The sequence below is a fragment of the Crocuta crocuta genome, unplaced genomic scaffold (genome assembly GCF_008692635.1).
Source record: "Crocuta crocuta isolate KB4526 unplaced genomic scaffold, BGI_CrCroc_1.0 scaffold80, whole genome shotgun sequence".
Taxonomy (NCBI): Eukaryota; Metazoa; Chordata; class Mammalia; order Carnivora; family Hyaenidae; genus Crocuta; species Crocuta crocuta.
This window is the reverse complement of record NW_027527559.1, coordinates 3,661,907-3,680,106: the sequence shown is the minus strand read 5'-3', so window position 1 is coordinate 3,680,106 and position 18,200 is coordinate 3,661,907. Positions and strand designations below refer to the sequence as shown.

Here is an 18,200-nt window from a genome sequence, read left to right as displayed (position 1 = left end):
TACCATGAAGCCGGAGCCCCATTTTGTCTTCTTGTTCTTCAGATGAGACTCTCCAAATACATAGGGTCCCCTACCCCAACCCTCCCCTCTCATCAAGTTCTCCTGGAACTCAGTTCTGTTATTCAGCTTTCCAAGTTTTTCTCTAAAAAAAACCCAACTAGATAAATTTGCCTTCGGCGAACAATAGAAGCCCCCAAGCCCATCAGCATCTGACCCAAATAGGCCACTTCTTACTAATATCTCCAGAAGGTGCAACAGCTTTCTTTCCAGAACAACTCCAAGAAGAAAACTATTACCAGTGTCAGAAGCTGGCACACAGCCTGACTAGAGCTGTAAAGCGGCTGCTGTCTGCTCCAGCTGCTTGTTTTCCCTGTAAACTCTGTGAGCGAATCTAGGAATCTCAAAAAGGTCACTGGGCCACTAGTTCTAAGGAAAATGTTCTTATTAGTAAAACTAAAAGTTGATATAACATTCCTGGTTTCGATTTCTAAGTGAAAAAGGAAAACCTTTTATTGTTTATGATAAAACATTAGTATGAGATCCATTATGTTTGAGAAAGGATAAAATGAACATTTGTTATATCTAATCCCCCTTACACAAAATTGAATGTTTTCAAAGTTTCATCTTGAACTAGAATCTTATCTTGCTTAATGTGTTTTCAGTAGGAAATACCACTCCTATATAAAAATGATAGAAACTCTCAGTGAAAAGTCTAATAATAACCATAGTTATCTGCAACGTATTAAACATCTCCTACGTGCCAAGTACTGTGTTACATAATTTATGCTCAGGCACACACAGCAACCAGCACATAGGCAGTTTAATAAGATAAAGGCAATGTCCAAATGACTGTTCTTATTTTAAATCCAATGCTCTGGGGCGCCTGGGTGGCTCAGTCGGTTAAGTGTCTGACTTCGGCTCAGGTCATGATCTCACAGTTCTGGATTTGAACCCTGCGTCAGGCTCTGTGCTGACAGCTCAGAGCCTGGAGTCTGTTTCAGATTCTGTGACTCCCTCTCTCTCTGACCCTCCCCTGCTCACACTGTCTCTCTCTCTCTCAGAAATAAATAAAACATTAAAAAACCTTTTATAAATCCAATGCTCTAAGTGAAATGTAATTTATTTCTTGTAGTTCTATGACATAAGGTAAATGTCAATTAAATTATTAAAGAAGTAGTGAAAAATCACACTTTTTCTTTAAGGTTTATATTACCCCTGGTGATGCAGTTCACATGCTCAGCCCGCATCCTTATTTCTCCCGGATGGGGTGCTGTATTTTCTATTACTTAGTGGGCGTCTTCACCTGAAAGTCCCCAGGGCGCTTCAAAGTCAACTACAACCCAGACTTAGTCATCAGCTTCTCATTCTCTGGGCGCCAAGCCTCCTCTCCCTCCCAGAGAAGTGCGGCACCACCGAGCGGTCCATGGTGGCGCCCACATCTGTCCCTCCTTGGGCGCAAGTCACCATCAGCTCCCCGAGGCCCGGGTCCCCGTCCTCACCCTGCCCTCAGGGAGCCTGTGGTGGGTCGCAGCCCCCATGCTCACCGTCCTCTTCCTGAGACCGAAGAGCCCATCACCGATGCTGAAGGCCACCCCCTGCCATGTTGGCCATGTGGCCATCACCCACGCCCTCAGGGGCACCTGCCTAACTCCTAAACGTCTCACGGGCGCCGGGTGCACCCTGACGCCCTAGCTTCACACGCAACGTTTCCACACCCTGTGGTGTCCTTACTCCCCCCAAAACCGTCTGCCCGGCTAACATTCCCTCGTCTTCAGAGTCTTAGAGGGAAGTACTGTCCAGGGATGCCTTCTCTGTCTGCCCTTTCCACGCCCCACCTCACTCAGATTTAGATGTCCAATCTGCGTACACTCACAGTACCCTAATCACGCCTCAATTACAGTATTTGTCCCAGTGGTTTGATTTGTGGATTTACTTACTGACCTGACCCCCCACTTAACTCCCCTGGCTGCAAGACTGTGTCTCACAGACCTCAGTATCCTCCTGACCTAAGGAAGGCACCACCTGCCTATTTAATCTATTCACTCGTAAAATCTGATTGAAATGCCTTTCCCCTTCTTCTCCCCACGGTCCTCCATTAAGTTCCTCCTAATCCACCTATACGTGCAAACATATGGTATCTGTCCTTCTCTGCCTGACTTATTTCGCTCAGCATAACACCCTCAAATTGGGGAGAGGGAGGCAAACTATGAGAGACTCTTGAATGCTGAGAACAAACTGAGGACTGATGGGTGTGGTGGGGAGGGGGGAGATGCGCATGGAGGAGGGCACTTGTGGGGATGAGCACTGGGTGTTATATGGAAACCAACCTGACAATAAACTAAGAAAAATAATGCCTTTCTCATTTGCATTACGTTTAAGGACAAGCCACGTGTATAATTGATCCTGATGACAAATAGTGCATTAGTTAGGACTGCATTCTCTCTGCTTCACCTACCATCTGGGAGATCTAAAGCAAATTATTCAATCCTCACATAAACACTAAAATAGACACTGGTATCATGTTACAGATTACAGAACCGAGGCACAGAGAGACTGTGAGTTCATGCATGTAAAGTGCTCTGAACAGTATAAAATATAAAAAAACAGTATAAAACTGTGTAAAATCACAGTTGATGTGAAATCTGAAGTCCCAGCTCTCCCAAAACGTGAATGGGAGTGCTTCACCCCTGGTGGGATTTGATGAATGCTCTCCTGTTGTTTCTCCTGGGTTTCTTTTGGAAACTGAAAAAGCACATGACATGTGAGAAAGCTGTGCCCGAATAATGAACCCAAGATAACTGCACTTTAAAAACAGAAAATCTTGGTGTGCGATGCACTGTATCGTGCGGGATGCATTTGCATAGCCGATGTGTGAAGGAATCAGCGTCATTCAGTCAAACTGCTAAGCTGTGAAAAAACAAAAACAAAAACAGAGATGACACAATGTCAGTCTTTACCTATTACCCAGGATATGATGAGCATCTCCATCCATGAGAAGCAGGACGTCTTCATCCTGAACAGCTGTTTTGCATTATCTGTGCTGGTTTCATTAGGAAGGAGTTTGGTGCCTTCAAATCTGTCAGCTGCATTCATGACTAGCAGTCCCAGAAAAATGGTGAAGGAAGCAGCGTGCGCCACAAACTTCATGAATGGTCCGCGCAAAATCTTCCCCATCTGCCACAGTGCACAGCAAAAGAAAATCTTAACTTTGTTTCGTACACTTTGCAAAACACACACACGTGTGCACCAGAATAAATATCTGTACAATGCAATATTCTCCAAAAATGATTACGTGTATTATATAAGTGATGACAGAACAGTGACTCTTTATGCTGGGCTAAAGTTCTGGTCACATCCCTCATCCACATATGCTCCTATTCTGGATTTATGTTTAAATAAACTTTTCTGTTAAACAATACTTAAGTTCTTAAAATATTATATAACTCTGACAAATAATATTTTATGACAAAAGGCAGAGCATGGTATCATCGTCATTCATAAAAAGCAAACTACTTGGGGGCACCTGGGTGGCTCAGCCGGTTTAGCGTCCGACTTCGGCTCAGGTCATGATCTCGGGGTTCATGAGTTCCAGCCCCGCGTTGGGCTCTGTGCTGACAGCTCAGAGCCTGGAGCTGCTTCGGATTCTGTGTCTCCCTCTCTCTCTGTCCCTCCCTGCTTGTGCTCTGTCTCTGTCTCTCAAAAATAAATAAACATTAAAAAGGATTTTTTAAAAAATCAAACTATTTTGGTGGGTACAAAGTGCTGAGGAAACAGCAGTGCAAATACTGAACTGAATCTACACGGCCTGAACCCTTGGCCGGCACTTGCTTGCTGTCCCCGCGTGTTTCACGGACACACAAGCGATGTGGGTGTTGTGGTGAACCGACTCCAAGGAGGGAACTCCCCACTGATGCCAGGACAGCAGGGCAGTTCCTGTAATGTATTTGGAACAATGTCCTAGAAAGACACTGGATTTAAACTCCAACATTTTAACCTCATGGTCCATTTCATTCCCTCATTAGCTGAGTGGCAATGAGTAAATTTCCTAAATTATGTAAAAATCAGACTCTGAGTGTGAACTATGGAGGCTGTGAAAGCTCTTGTACTTCTACAGGGCAGGATTAGTTTCCATCTGAGATGCACAAATAAATCCCCCTCGCTGGGGCAGACGGAGGCTTCGTGTCTGGGGTGTGTTTCAGGGGTTCTGCGCTCCTCCTGAAATGGTAAACACAACCCAGGACATACGCCCAGCATTTTGTCTTAGGAGAGGGTTCATAGCTTCCAACAGCCTTTCAAATGAATTTATTATTACAGAAAAATGTGTAAATGGATAATAACACCGGCAACACGTAGCCAGCACTTGTTTGTAACAAGTACTGCTTTCAGGGCTTCACTCTGCTAACTCGTGTAACCGTGACAACGGCCCTGAGAGCAGGTGCTGCTAAAACAGCAATGCTGCTGATGAACAGGCTGAGGAAGGTCCAGACACGGACCTAAAGGTCACACAGCTTGAACGGAGTGGAGCTGGGACCTGCGAGCCCTTCTCGTTTCTGAGGTAACGCTTCTATGTGGTTTACAAGACAATTTCCTATTTTTTCATTAAAGAACATAAATATATTAGTTCTTCTGGAAAAAAGAAGCACCTTCTAATATTGAGAAAAAGTAAATAGAATAATGGAAGGAATACAATCAATGTTCTCTGTTCCTACAGACTTTACCGGTCTGTATGTTTTTGAAAATCATCAAAGTTAAAGCTGAAATAAATGATATAGTTCAGTCCCTTCTCTCTTGGTAGTTAGGATCTTATGTCAGACAGAATATCAGAATGCAGGTGCATGTAAGTATTTATCTCACTGTATCTACCTAGATGGAGCTAGCTAGCTTTAAGCCAATGGCTCCATAGAATTAGCTATATTTATGTATACTGCAGAGCCAATCCAAAGTTGCTTTGTAAAACTACTGTAAAAAGGTCTAAAAGTGATACTTCCATAAGAATATTCATTAGATTGAATCAAAGAGTATTTTTTGTTGTTTTTTTAAGATCCTGTTTAAGTAGAACTCTCAAATAATTGAGTTAGTGTAAAGCAAAAACAAATGGGTGACACAGTAGGTTTGATTTTCTTTGGCCCATTGTCCTTAACTATGTTTCTGTACAAATACGAACTGTTAAAATCATGGAGTTGACAATGTTCATAGCAGCACTCTCAACAATAGCTAAAACATGGAAAGAGCCTAAGTGTCCATCAACGGACGAATGGATCAAGAAGATGTAGTTTATCTATACAATGGAATACTCCATGACAATGAGAAAGAATGAAATCTGGCCTGTGTAGCAACATGGATGGGCCTTGAGGGTGTTATGCTGAGCGAAATAAGTCAGGCAGAGAAGGACAAATATCATATGTTTGCACATATAGGAGGAACTTAACTGAGGACCATGGGGGAGAAAAAGGGGGGAAATGGTGGGGGAAAGGGAGAGAGGCAAACCATGAGAGACTCTTGAATGCTGACAAAAACTGAGGACTGATGGATGTGGGGGGGGGAGGGGGGATGGGCACGGAGGAGGGCACTTGTGGGGATGAGCACTTGGTGTTATATGGAAACCAATTTGACAATAAACTATTTGTAAAAAAAAAAAAAAATCATGGAGTTGAGAACAAAGCAGGTTGGATCGCTCTGGGACATGAGGGGAACTGTCCTGGGCAGTGTCCTGCCCCTTAGGGCAGAGTGTATGATTACACACACACACACACACACACACACACACACACACACCGCCTCCACTTCCACTGGGGTGTGGCCTTTATGTAATCCTGGCTCCTTCTTGATTTTACTCAGAAGGGGGAAAGGAGAATCAAGTCAGGCATTTTTGCCGCTTATGAAACGTGCTGGTTTAAGAGGAAAAAAGCAAAGAAACAAATAAACAACAAGCAAACAAACAGTTCATTGGCAGGAAACTAAAATGATGTGCTCAGATATTCACACCCTGTATTTCTCATCACAAATCACTGAGAGTTTTGTTTCTCTTTGAACTAAGGGAGATTTTGGCACCATTCAGTGGACTTTAAGAACTGAAGTGAGTGATCCATTTTAGTAAAATTTAATTTAAAAAATTAGTAAATTTAGTAAAATTTAGTCATTTATATATTCTGGGATGTAAACAAATTTCTAATACGGTTAAAGAAGGGGACTTATCAATTGAATAAGATGAATAATTAATGCACCTGACAAATTTTTGAGGTTAAGCATTGAAAGAAATACTTGGCTTCAAATATTTTATATTATACTTTTTTCAAGTATTTACTAATGACTAAATACCTAACTCCAAATATGAATTTTGAAATAGAAAAGTTTGAAGATAGCTTAAGCTAAAATGATTTGAAATCACAGCATGATCTATTTTTATTCTACTTTATTATTTTTTAAATGTTTATATATTTTTAATATTTATTTATTTATAATGGAGCAGAGAGAGAAGGGGAGACACAGAACCCAAAGCAGGCTCCAGGCTCCCAGCTGTCAGCACAGAGCCCCATGCGGGGCTTGAACTCACAGACCAAGAGATCATGACCTTAGCCGTAGTTAGATGCTTAACTGACTGAGCCACCCAGGTGCCTCTGACCTATTTTTATTGTAATGAGCATAAAACATATTTTGGTTATGGTGTTAAAAGAAAACAAGTCAAGAAAATAAAGTTTCTGAAAGAAGAAAGCAGAAAAGAAAACCAAATTTAAACAGAGACAGAGACTCTGTTGAGGTGCACAGGCTTGCAATTAGATTTGCCTTAATTTTCATGGATGTACTGGAAATTGTTTAGTATTTAAAATAATATTTTAAGTAAAAGCATTAATTTTGAGCAATCTTCCCCCATAACCTGTGAATAATGTTTATGTTCATTGCTAAGGGAAAAATTGTAAAAACTGATTGTATCATCATGCTTCAGAGGCTAAATAATAGGCAGTAAAAAAAGATTTTAGATATTAAAAAAAAACCTTGACAGTGTCCTTTTAATTTAATTATTTGCCTCAAGATTCCTACACAAAGATAGAAAACAGATGCCAAGAAAGAAACATGACCAGCGAAGAAGAAATGGTAAAGGAAATCAGGTTAATTAGGATTCAATCACAATCTAAGAAACTTTACGGACTGCCCCAAATAGTCTCCTTCAGAACAGCAAGCAGTCTGGAAGGCATCGTGCTTTTGAACCCACTGGATATGGAGAAGGACAATTATTCACTTTAGGAAGATACTGTAATTTAACTGATCGCAGAGTAATCAGTGAAGAGGGATAATTCAGAACATCCCCACCCCCGCGTACTTCATTCAGCTCAAATCTCTGAAGACTCAGGAAATGTACGTTAGAAAGAGAAGAGACACTACATGCATAGATGCAGCCCATGTGCCCGTAAGGATGATTCAGGACTTTTGTTTCAGACTGGCATCTGTCATTTCTGTGAAAAAGGGAAGAAAAGGAAAACTATAACTTTCTAGAAGAAAATCTATGCTACAAATTTCTAATTCTAGTAAATCTCACTATTCTCATCATTTATGTTTTACTTATAAAAGCTCAGTTTTGTGGCTTCATCTTTTTTAGGGGAAAAAAACCCTAGGATGATAGCTTTTACCTTCAGGAGAAAACGCCCACTTTCCAGCAGCTCCCTATCCTTGCCCCCACAAGGAATTGTGTCGTTCCCTCTCCGCAGAAGGCCTTGCACCTGCTGTCACCATAAACCACTTAGGAAGGTCCCTAAGCTAAAGCAGCAAGTGTGTGACTATGTAAGAGGAAGACAGTATGTTGGCAAAGGGATACATGTGTTTGCATCCACACATTACAAATGTCTGAGAATGAGTCAGGGCCGTGTTAAGAACAGTAGGCACTGAACTGACATTTTCACAGGGCACATGGATGGTCCAGCAGATGTTTCAGCCACAGAGCTTGAGAATTATTTCAGTCTGACTCTCAACGTGGAGCTTAAACATTCCAGAGATGTGGTTTCAAAAACATGGAAGAATAGGATTTTGGGCACTTCAATTTTGTGCCGGATAACAGGTCCACATGATTCACTAAGGAAACTTGTACTTTCCCACTAAAGAAAGGCTGGGTCCATTTGAACATATTTTCATCAAAGTCTGGGCACCTGGACTTTGCTGACAGGCTATCTTTGCTGCCCATTTACGGAGTACTGCATCGCTAAAATAAATACGCTTCGCTGAAACAAGCATCACATTAGTATTTACACGACTGTTCTCGATTTAGGTTAAGATTTATCTGGCCATATTAGCTAAAGTAAATACAAAAAAGTGACTTTTGTCTCAAACTTTGTCAGAGGAGGGATAAAAGACCAAAAAAAAAAAAAAGGTCTATCTTTTAGAATTATATTTGAACTATGTGCTCATTGCGTACTACAACCTCAAAAGATATAGGAATAGATGTGCGGACAGAAAGGATAGAAACATAGTTAACTAGGTTTTCTTTCTCAATTTAATAGTGGTGATATGACAAGTTAATTTTCTACCCACTTTTCCCCTCTATTTCCTATAGAAAATAGACGTTATTTTTGTAATATTAAAATCAATAATATCATTTAAATCCAATTCTGACACCCATGAAATTTTCATTTGGGAAACAGAATTTTCCTTGCTTAACTGGCTGTGGCATATATAGCTTGACATACTTGTAGCAGACGGTAAGGCCCAGGCCTCACAGACATACCTTGCTGCATGGAGCAAACCAGTAAACGAGAGCCAGGAAGGGCAATCCGACGGCCACCGCCAGGACCACGAGGAACTTAACCGCCATGGTCTGCTGCCGCAGGCCAGAGAGGTTCTCATACCATATGGACAGAAGCTGCTGTTGACAGTTTGGATGAGCTACAAACTAGCAGGGAAGTGACAAAACATTTGATAGCTTGATTAAAGAGATGTTCACCAACTCTTGCATTCTAAATATTTTGTTCTGCGGTTTCACATAAAAACTACTGTTAGAATTAAAGAACAAACATCTGTTGATGAATGGATCAAGAAGATGTGGTTTATCTATACCATGGAATACTGCATGGCAATGAGAAACAATGAAATCTGGCCTGTGTAGCAACATGGATGGACCTTGAGGGGGTTATGCTGAGCGAAATAAGTCAGGCAGAGAAGGACAAATATCATGTTTGCACATATAGGAGGATTAGGAGGAACTTAACTGAGGAACAAGGGGGAGAAGAAGGGGGGAAATGGTGGGGGAGAGGGAGAGAGGCAAACCATGAGAGACTCTTGAATGCTGACAAAAACTGAGGACTGATGGATGTGGGGGGGAGGGGTGATGGGCATGGAGGAAGACACTCGTGGGGATGAGCACTGGGTGTTATGTGGAAACTAATTTGACAATAAACTATTTGTAAAAAAAAAAAAAAGAATTAAAGAACAAACATAGAACATCTAGTTGACAAGCACCAAGCAAGGCGGTAGGAGGTTCTGACGTGTATTATATAAATTAGAAGACTCCAATTTGTCAAATTTTTCCTTTATAACTCATGAGCTTTCTTTGAAAGCATAGAGAATTTCCTGAAATTTAATATTATAAAAAGATTCATAAATGCTTTGCATAAGGACTTTTACAATTATAAGTTGGGTTTCTTTGGTCCATCTAGAAAGAGTGATGTAAAGATCCCACTGGCCCAGGGGCACCTGGATGGCTCAGGTGGTTAAGCCTCAGACTCTTGATTTCAGCTCAGATCATGAACCCAGAGTTGTGAGATTCATTGGGCTCTGTGCTGAGCATGAAGCCTGTTTGGGATTCTCTCTCTTTCTCCCTCTGTCCCTTTCCTGCTGCTTTCTATTAAAAAAAAAAAAAAAAGTAAAAACAATAAATAAATCCTACTGGCCCAGATGTGTAAATACTTTCTTTTTTAAAAAATGTTTATATATTTTTATGAGAGGGAGAGACAGAGTGTGAGTGGGGGAGGGGCAGAGAGAGAGGGAGATACAGAATCAGAAGCAGCTCCAGGCTCTGAGCTGTCAGCACAGAGCTGGACACGGGGCTTGAACTCAGAAACCATGAGATCATGACCTGAGCCAAAGCTGGACACTTAACCAACTGAGCCACCCAGGCGCCCCTTAAATTCTTTCTTGAAACAGCAGGCCATCTGTTGTGTGCTGACCTACAATGCTAACCTCATTAGCTCCCGTTTGTATATGGGTCTGTGTCTGGACTGCCTATTCTATTACACTGATATATTTTTATTCCTGTGCCATAAATTCTTTCAATTAACAAAACTTTATAATTAATTTTTTTTGTTTTTTCTCAGAATTTTTTAATTCTTACATATTTATTTTCTACAACTGAATATATGATAGGGGGCAACATTATTTAATCTACAAGAAGCAACAATGCAAAGTAAAAATTGATAAAAATATTGAAAGGTTAAAGGAATTACAAATGCTTAAAGATGGTTAACCTTGAAGGTAATTAAAACAAGGAACAATGTTTATCTTCTCAGAGTGGTAAGATTTAATAATACTATTGTGAGTAGAAAAAATAAGCCCTCTCATACACTGTTGGCTTGTATATAAACTGTTGCACTGTTTTTAAAGGAAACTTAGCAAATATTTTAAATTAACAAAAACCTGAGGAAAGTAATAAACACCTCTAAATAGTAAGCTGATTAAATGAAATAATGATATAACAACAGAGCCTTTGAAAAGATGAGATGGATGTTTATTAACTGAAATGTAAAGATGTACAAGATATAAATTAGTGGAGAGAAATATAATGGAGAGAAACTAACTCTCCATTAAGAATTGGGAAGACGGGCACCTGGGTGGCTCAGTCGGTTGAGTGTTGAGATCAGGTCATGATCTCATGGTTTGTGAGTTTGAGCCCCCCATGTTGGGCTCTGTACTGACAGTGTGGAGCCTGCTTGGGATTCTCTCTCTCTCTCTCTCTCTCTCTCTCTCTCCCTCTCTCTTTCTCTTGAAAGAAAGAAATAAACATTAAGAGAAAAGAACTGAGAGGACAGAGGAAGCCTGGCTAGCTCAGTCAGTGGAACATGCAACTCTTAATTTTGGTGTTGGGAGTTCAAGCCCCACATTGGGTGTAGAGATTGCTTAAATGTAAAATCTTTAAAAAAAAAAGTTGGAAAGATAGAAAGGGGGGCATATCTAGTTGTTTTATTATAGAACCTATCCTTAGAAAGTGTNGGGGCACTGTGTGAGGACAGAGACTGAAAATGCTCCCCAGACACAGTTGGGGCAGGAGGGGTTCAAATGTACTAAGACAGGAAGTGAGGGTGCTGGTCCTGGATTGGAGAACAACAGAGGGGGCATGGAACGGAGCCTCAAACGTGGATGTTCCTCTCATATAACCAATGCCTTATCATCTGGACACACGAAATCATTTTTATATCATTAGTTAAGTAAAGGAAAGTGGCTGGCAATCAGTGCATAAACACGTGCAGACGTCCAAACACATAGACTGGTGTATAGTGAAGGTTACAGGACTCACAACTCAGCTCCTATGATTAGAGGACCTGCCTCATCCAACTGTTGGTTAGAAAAATCCAGCTCACGGGGCACCTGGGTGGCTCAGTTGGTTAAGCGGCCAGCTTCGGCTCAGGTCATGATCTCGCGGTTCGTAAGTTTGAGCCCCGCATCAGACTCTGTGCTGATCACTCAGAGCCTGGAGCCTGCTTCGGATTCTGTATCTCCCTCTCTCTCTGACCCTCCCCCACTCACACTCTGCGTGTCTCTCTCTCTCAAAAAAAAAACAAAAAACAAAACCCAGCTCACGATAATTATGCCAACCCTTCATCCTTATGTAGCAGCAATAAGAATGGAAATAATGTAAATGCGGCTTCAGGCCTGACCTTACTTTTTTTACTTCATATTTAATGGCAAGTTTTAAACGGCTGAGATTTGGACGGCCGTGATCTCCTCCACTGTGATGCATTTCAATGTCCCCATTCAGAATGGCCTCCACTTCTTCGGTATTTCTGCACAGGTCAAGGAGTCCAACCACAAAATCCTTGCACTGCATTGATAGTTTTTTGTAGTCATTCTAGGAAAGACAAAGCAAAGCAAAAAACAATAAGAGAGAAGTAGCACATTTACTATGGGACGCAGTGGAATTTATCAGTGACTTCACAGTTGGTAGAGAAAACAAACAGAAAAATTCTATCTTTCGGTTTACTGTTCTTTTAATGTGCTTTAATTGCTGTTCTGCTAAGTGATTTCTGAAATGTCTTAGCAACATAAAGATTTACTTCATATCCAAAGAAAGGAAATTTATCTAAAACAGAATCAAAGCTATTGAATAGTGTACTGTGCCAAAATCACCTGTTGGGTCAGAAGAAATACCTAAGTAAGCAAATTTTCCCACAGCATGATCATACTATTTTGCATACACCGTATCTCTTACATTCATGACTTCATCAGCAAGCACACAATGTACACCTGATAGGTCTTTGTAAGATCTTGTAAGCTGGTGTTGGTGAACTTGAGAAACACAGGACATTTGAAAAGGTTCCAGAGAAAAGCAAACATATGTCATTTATCTATTTAATAAATTGTGTTGAGAAACTTACTGTACCAAAATCAGGGTCAAAAGACAAGATCTAATATAAAGTCTGAAAACCAAGATTCTTCTTTGGAGAAAAGAAAACTTAATGAAAATGCTTCTGTTGTAATTTATTGCTGATGAATATTATGTTGGGAAGACTTAGAAAGTATAGATCATAGTCAAACATAAAAAATTCACATCTTGAAAAGATGCTCAACATTGCTGATCACCAGAAAAATGCAAATCAAAACCATAATGAGATACCACCTTACATCTGTCAGAGTGGATAAAATTAAAAAGACCGGAAGTAACAAGTGTTGCCAAAGATGTAGAATAAAGGAAGCTTCCAGGTACTGTTGGCAGGAATATCAGTCGGTACAGGTGCTATGGAAAACAGTATGAAGGCCCCTCAAAAAATTAAAAATAGAAATACCATAGTCTCCAGTAATTTCACTACTGGATATTTACCCAAAGAAAATGAAAACACTAATTCAAAAAGACACATGGACCCTGATGTTTGTTGTAGTATTATTTACACTGGCCAAGAAGAGGAAGCCATCTAAGTGTTCACTGATAGACGAATGGATAAAGAAGATGTGGTGTGTATACTAGGGAATATTATTCAGCCATAAAAAAGAAGGAGACCTTGCCATTTGTGACAACATGAATGGAGCTAAAGTGTATTATACTGAGTGAAATAAGTCAGATAGTGAAAGACAAATGCCGTATGATTTCACTTATGTGGAGACTCTAACAAACAAAACAGACAAACAAAGCAGGAACAGACCCACAAAAAGACTGGTGGATGCCAGAGAGGAAACGGGTGTGGGGAATGGACAGAATGGGTGGAGGGGAGTGGGAGGTACAGAATTCTAGTTACGGAATGAATACGTCAGGAGGGTGAAAGGCACAGAGTCGGAAACACAGTCAGTGATACTGGAATAGTGTTGTTAGGGAGCAGTGGTGGCTGTACACACTTGTGAGCACAGCATGAGGTGCAGACATGCTGAATCACCATGTTGTACACAGAAACTGGTGTACACATCTCTGTCTAATTTATATAAACCATGTATTGCCAGGAGCCGCACCGGCCTCTCTGGATGGCAGTCACAGCAAGGAAATGGCAGTGTTTGCACAGCTCCTGCCATGAGAAATGAAAACTGGTATCTCCTTCTGCTACTACTGGTTCATATTGGAAATGAGGCTGCTGGTATTGATCAGGCCTCACAATATTCCATATCAGACCCATATTCTGAACACAGATACCTCATAAGGAAAAGCATATTCCTGCCTTTGCAAGAGAGATTTTAGATGAAAGCTCTATGGGCAATTGTCAAAAGGCTCTTCCTATGGGCCTTGCAGACCCAAGACTTGCATAATAAAGGGGGTTAAAAACACAAGAGTTACAATTGAGCCTGGCCCTGAGACAAAGAGCCTATTTTGGGGTTAAGGTACAGATAAGGACAGAAGATAGTTACTACATATATCTTTGCTAATTGGTGAAGCATGGCAGCCCCTTCCTCAAGGCGTGCATTCCACAAACACCCTCCCTTACACTGGCAACTGGGATGAGGATAGATAAGAGTAGCTAACACATAAACCCAGGTGCAAAGACTGACAAATTCAGGGCCCCCATGGTCGTTTCCACAAACAAACCAATTCAGAAACATTTATCTTCTTGAGAGCCAGACAGAATAACTCCTAGCTTATCTATATACAATTTAACTTGTATGTTATGCTGTTTTTCACTAAGAACATTCTGTTATTTCCTTGGTCAGAATAATTCTGTAACTGATATCACAAAAGGCCTCCCATTGTAAGAAATTCCTTTCTATGACTTCATCTTGTTGCTGAACCTTTAAATAAAGATACAAAAACCGACAGGACAGAGATGCCTGCCTGGTGATCAGAAAGAATCTCGGGGCTCTCTCACTCTCTCGCCGACACCGTCCATCCTTCAGGGACCCCTGGACCTGCCAGAGCTGACCTCCGACAATGTATTAACATCTTCATTCAAATCTTTCTAATACTTCCTCTTTTTTGTCTTACATTGAAATAAGGCCATTTATAGCTCAATGTTAATCAAGAAAACCTATCAGCTTGAGTTTGTTGCATTGCAAATGGATTACATTACTTCATTTAATCTTTTAGGTCATCTTGCTCAGTTTGCTTAAATAAGGTGTCCAAGATCATGTAGCCACTAAGTGTCAAAGTTAGGCATTAAATCCAGCTGTTAGGCCCCAAACTCTCTGCCTTTAAGAACTATGCCACTTTGTCTCTTCTTTGTCGAAAGCTTTTCTATTTTGAAAAGTGAGCGGTAGGAAGCACTTAGAGCAAATACTATTCTCATTTTCCACCTCAAAAAACTAAGGTTCCCTGATTCATATAGCCTCAGTGGCAGAGGTTACTTCTAGAGCTACAGCTTTGCTAGTTGTTTCTGCCATCCTGAAGCTGCTGGGGAGAATGAAAACGTCCCTTGGGAGAATCAGGAGAGGAGATGGTGGAGAAGTTCGAGGAGCTCCGAATGTTAGGCAAAAAGGTGGTATTTTGGGGAAGTCTATATGGGTATGTGCACAGCACCTAGCCGGGCTCCTCTCTGTAAATCATGCCAAGGGACCTATTATGGTTTTGTGACTTCTAAACAGGCTATGCTTTGCTAACTGCGGGTCCAAATAGACTCGATGAAGGCAAATTGATGAAACAAATTCTGCCTAATGGAGAATGGCTCATGCCCCTTCTAAACAGGTATCTGATCAGATAATATAAGGAAGTCACAAGGAAACAGCTTTATCCTTTTCATGAAACAGTCAGCTCAGGTCGCGGAGACAAATTTTAAGGTGTGCAAGTACATATGCTCCCCTGTCCACTGTCTATAGCGTGGTTAGGGGCTTGGGCTTTTCTGCTCGAATGTACCTGTAATCAAATCACAGATCCTTCAGTTTTTAGCCATATGATCTGAGATAAGCTAAAATCATTACATGAAGTAGGTGCTATTTTTTTTTAAATGTTTTATTTATTTCTAGGAGAGAGAGAGAGAGACAGCGTGAGCAGGGGAGGGTCAGAGAGAGAGGGAGTCACAGACTGAAACAGGCTCCAGGCTCTGAGCTGGCAGTCAGCACAGAGCCCGACGCGGGGCTCGAACCCATGAACCACGAGATCATGACCCAAGCGAAAGTCGGACGCTTAACCGACTAAGCCACCCAGGCGCCCCAAAGTAGGTGCTATTATTATTTCATTTTACAAAAGAGAAAACTGAGGATTAGTGAGATTACGTAAGTGTTAAAGAATCTACATGTGTAGGGCAGCAGGGTGGCTTGGTGGGTTGAGCACCTGACTCTTGGCTTCAGTTCAGGTCATGATCCCAGGGTAGTGAAATTGAGCCTCGCATCAAGCTCTGTCCTGGTACTACAGAGCCTGCTTGAGATTCTCTCTCCTTCCTTCTCTCCTTCTCCTCCTCTACTCACTCTCTCTCTCAAAAAATTAAAATTAAAAATTAAAAAAAAAAGATTGGTGGCACATGGGTGGTTCAGTCAGTTGAGCATCTGACTCTTGATTTCAGCTCAGGTCATGATCTCAAGGTTCGTGGGCTTGAGCCCACATCAGGCTCTGCACTGACAGTGTGGAACCTGCCTGGGATCTCTCTCTGTCTCTCTGCCCCTTCCCTGCTCATAACTGCTCTCTTTCAAAATAAATAAAGAAACATTTAAAAACAGCTTAAAAGGTTATCTCTCTCCCTCTCCCTCTGCTCCTACCTGCCTCGAAAAAGCAAGAGAGAAAGAAAAGAGAGAGAGAGAGAGAGAGAGAGGGAGAAAAGAAGAAAGGAAAAAAAGAAACCACATATGCAAAGTACTTAACATGGTGCTGAGCATTTAGCAAGCATTCCATAAACCACAATTATTTTATTCTGTATCATCAAAGACAAGATCTTTCTTTTTTTTTTTTTAATGTTTTATTTATTTCTAGGAGAGAGAGAGACAGCGTGAGCAGGGGAGGGTCAGAGAGAGAGAGAGTCACAGACTGAAGCAGGCTCCAGGCTCTGAGCTGGCAGTCAGCACAGAGCCCGACGCGGGGCCCGAACCCACGAACCGCGAGATCATGACCTGAGCAAAAGTCGGACGCTCAACCGACTAAGCCACCCAGGCGCCCCGACAAGATCTTTCTTGACATTTGTGAGTATCCTTGCAGCTAAAGGCAAAACTTATCTTGCTCTGAAACATCTTTTCCCTCTTTCTCAGCCTCCTCAAATCCTATGCATTCTGCCCATACAGAGCTGAAACGTCATGTACCTGTACCTCCCCCTGAAAACTAAACTGAATTAAATGTCGCTTCCTCTGGACTACCGGAGCACATCACTTAGAGCCCATCTAGCAACTTCACTTCTCTCTGTATCATTTTTATTTATGTGTGCACGTGCTTCTCAAGTCACCGTGACTTCCTTCAGCGTATACATCTTCCTGGCCTCAACAACACCTCTCGCCGTGCTTTGAACACAGACACGGCTGGAGGACTCAGCATGCCTGCGCTCTGATCCCAGCTCTGCCAATGACCGCTCGATGGTCATGGGCTTCAACTGACCTTTCTATGCCTCCATTTCTTCATCAGAAAAGCAACTAACAGCTTCTCAAGGTTGTGATAAGAATTAGACATAAATGTAAAGTCTCAACAGAATGTGTCTTAATGGTGGTGATCACAAGTTTTACTACATAGCATTGTAACAAAGAGCTTGTTGAAGAAAACATACAAAATTACCTCCTGTCCACAATAACTAGCACAATGCTGAACACCTATGGAAGCTTATCAGTGCACCTCGAGTGACGAGGGAAGAGAAGTTTCAGACCTACCTTGAACTCCTTCTCAATGTTGGCCAGCACCGCCAGCTCGTTGCTGAGCTCTAAAGCTGTCATGACTGGGTCTTCACTAGACAGTGACAGGTAAGCCGGACTCGCCAGGCCCTTGTAGGCATTAATCCGAGATCGGGAGTGACTGAAGGAGTCATGCTTCTGTTTCTGGCTGCACTCATTGCACTTGCAGAAATAGTCATGAGGCCGTTCAATCCGAGCACCCTTCCGCAAGAGGGTGTGCACAATTTCGTATTCCTGGCAATGTGCGGCCAGAATGATTGGAGTCACATCATGAGAGAACCGCGTTCCATCTTCATCATAGGCATAAAAATCGTCCTGCTGCAGTTCAGACTGGCTGGGGCTGGTTGCTAACCTCTTACCTTCAGCAAAAGCCGGGTGACTGAGAATAGCTTCCACAATCCGAACATAACCTTTACTAATAGCTAGAAGCAGAGCATCCCCAACACGGGAGAGGTTTTCTTTCTTGAGAAGAAGTTCCGTAATTTCCAGATGCTCGTTGGCCACGGCCAACTGCAGGGCATTCTGGCCCATGTAATCCACACAGTTAACATTGAGGGAGAGACATTCTTCCAACATCTTCCTCACCACCGGGACGTTGCCATATTCAGCAGCATCTAAAAAACGTTCCTCCTCAATAGATAAGCTTGTTGAGCGATCGTTAAACATGTATGCTGGTCCTCGGTTAGCTAACCTTCTCCCCTTTTCACGGAGAATCGTCTGCCGCCGGTGGGCCAGTCTGTTGTCGGTGTCCCGACTGCAAGGAAATAGAAAGATTGGGAACAAATCACATT

At 41.8% G+C, this 18,200-nt stretch overlaps 1 protein-coding gene across 1 annotated transcript in view; it reads right to left on the bottom strand.

The window, feature by feature from the left end:
- The window catches only part of TRPC6 (transient receptor potential cation channel subfamily C member 6), a 48,124-nt gene that overhangs the window by 22,596 nt on the left and 7,328 nt on the right, over positions 1-18,200 (bottom strand). Inside the window, exons 3-6 of the mRNA XM_077770067.1 lie at positions 17,389-18,170; positions 11,861-12,046; positions 8,714-8,878; positions 2,958-3,174 (exon numbers count right to left, since the gene is read on the bottom strand). Of these exons, the coding sequence (XP_077626193.1) occupies positions 2,958-3,174; positions 8,714-8,878; positions 11,861-12,046; positions 17,389-18,170 (1,350 nt within the window). The remainder of the gene's footprint in view (positions 1-2,957; positions 3,175-8,713; positions 8,879-11,860; positions 12,047-17,388; positions 18,171-18,200) is intronic.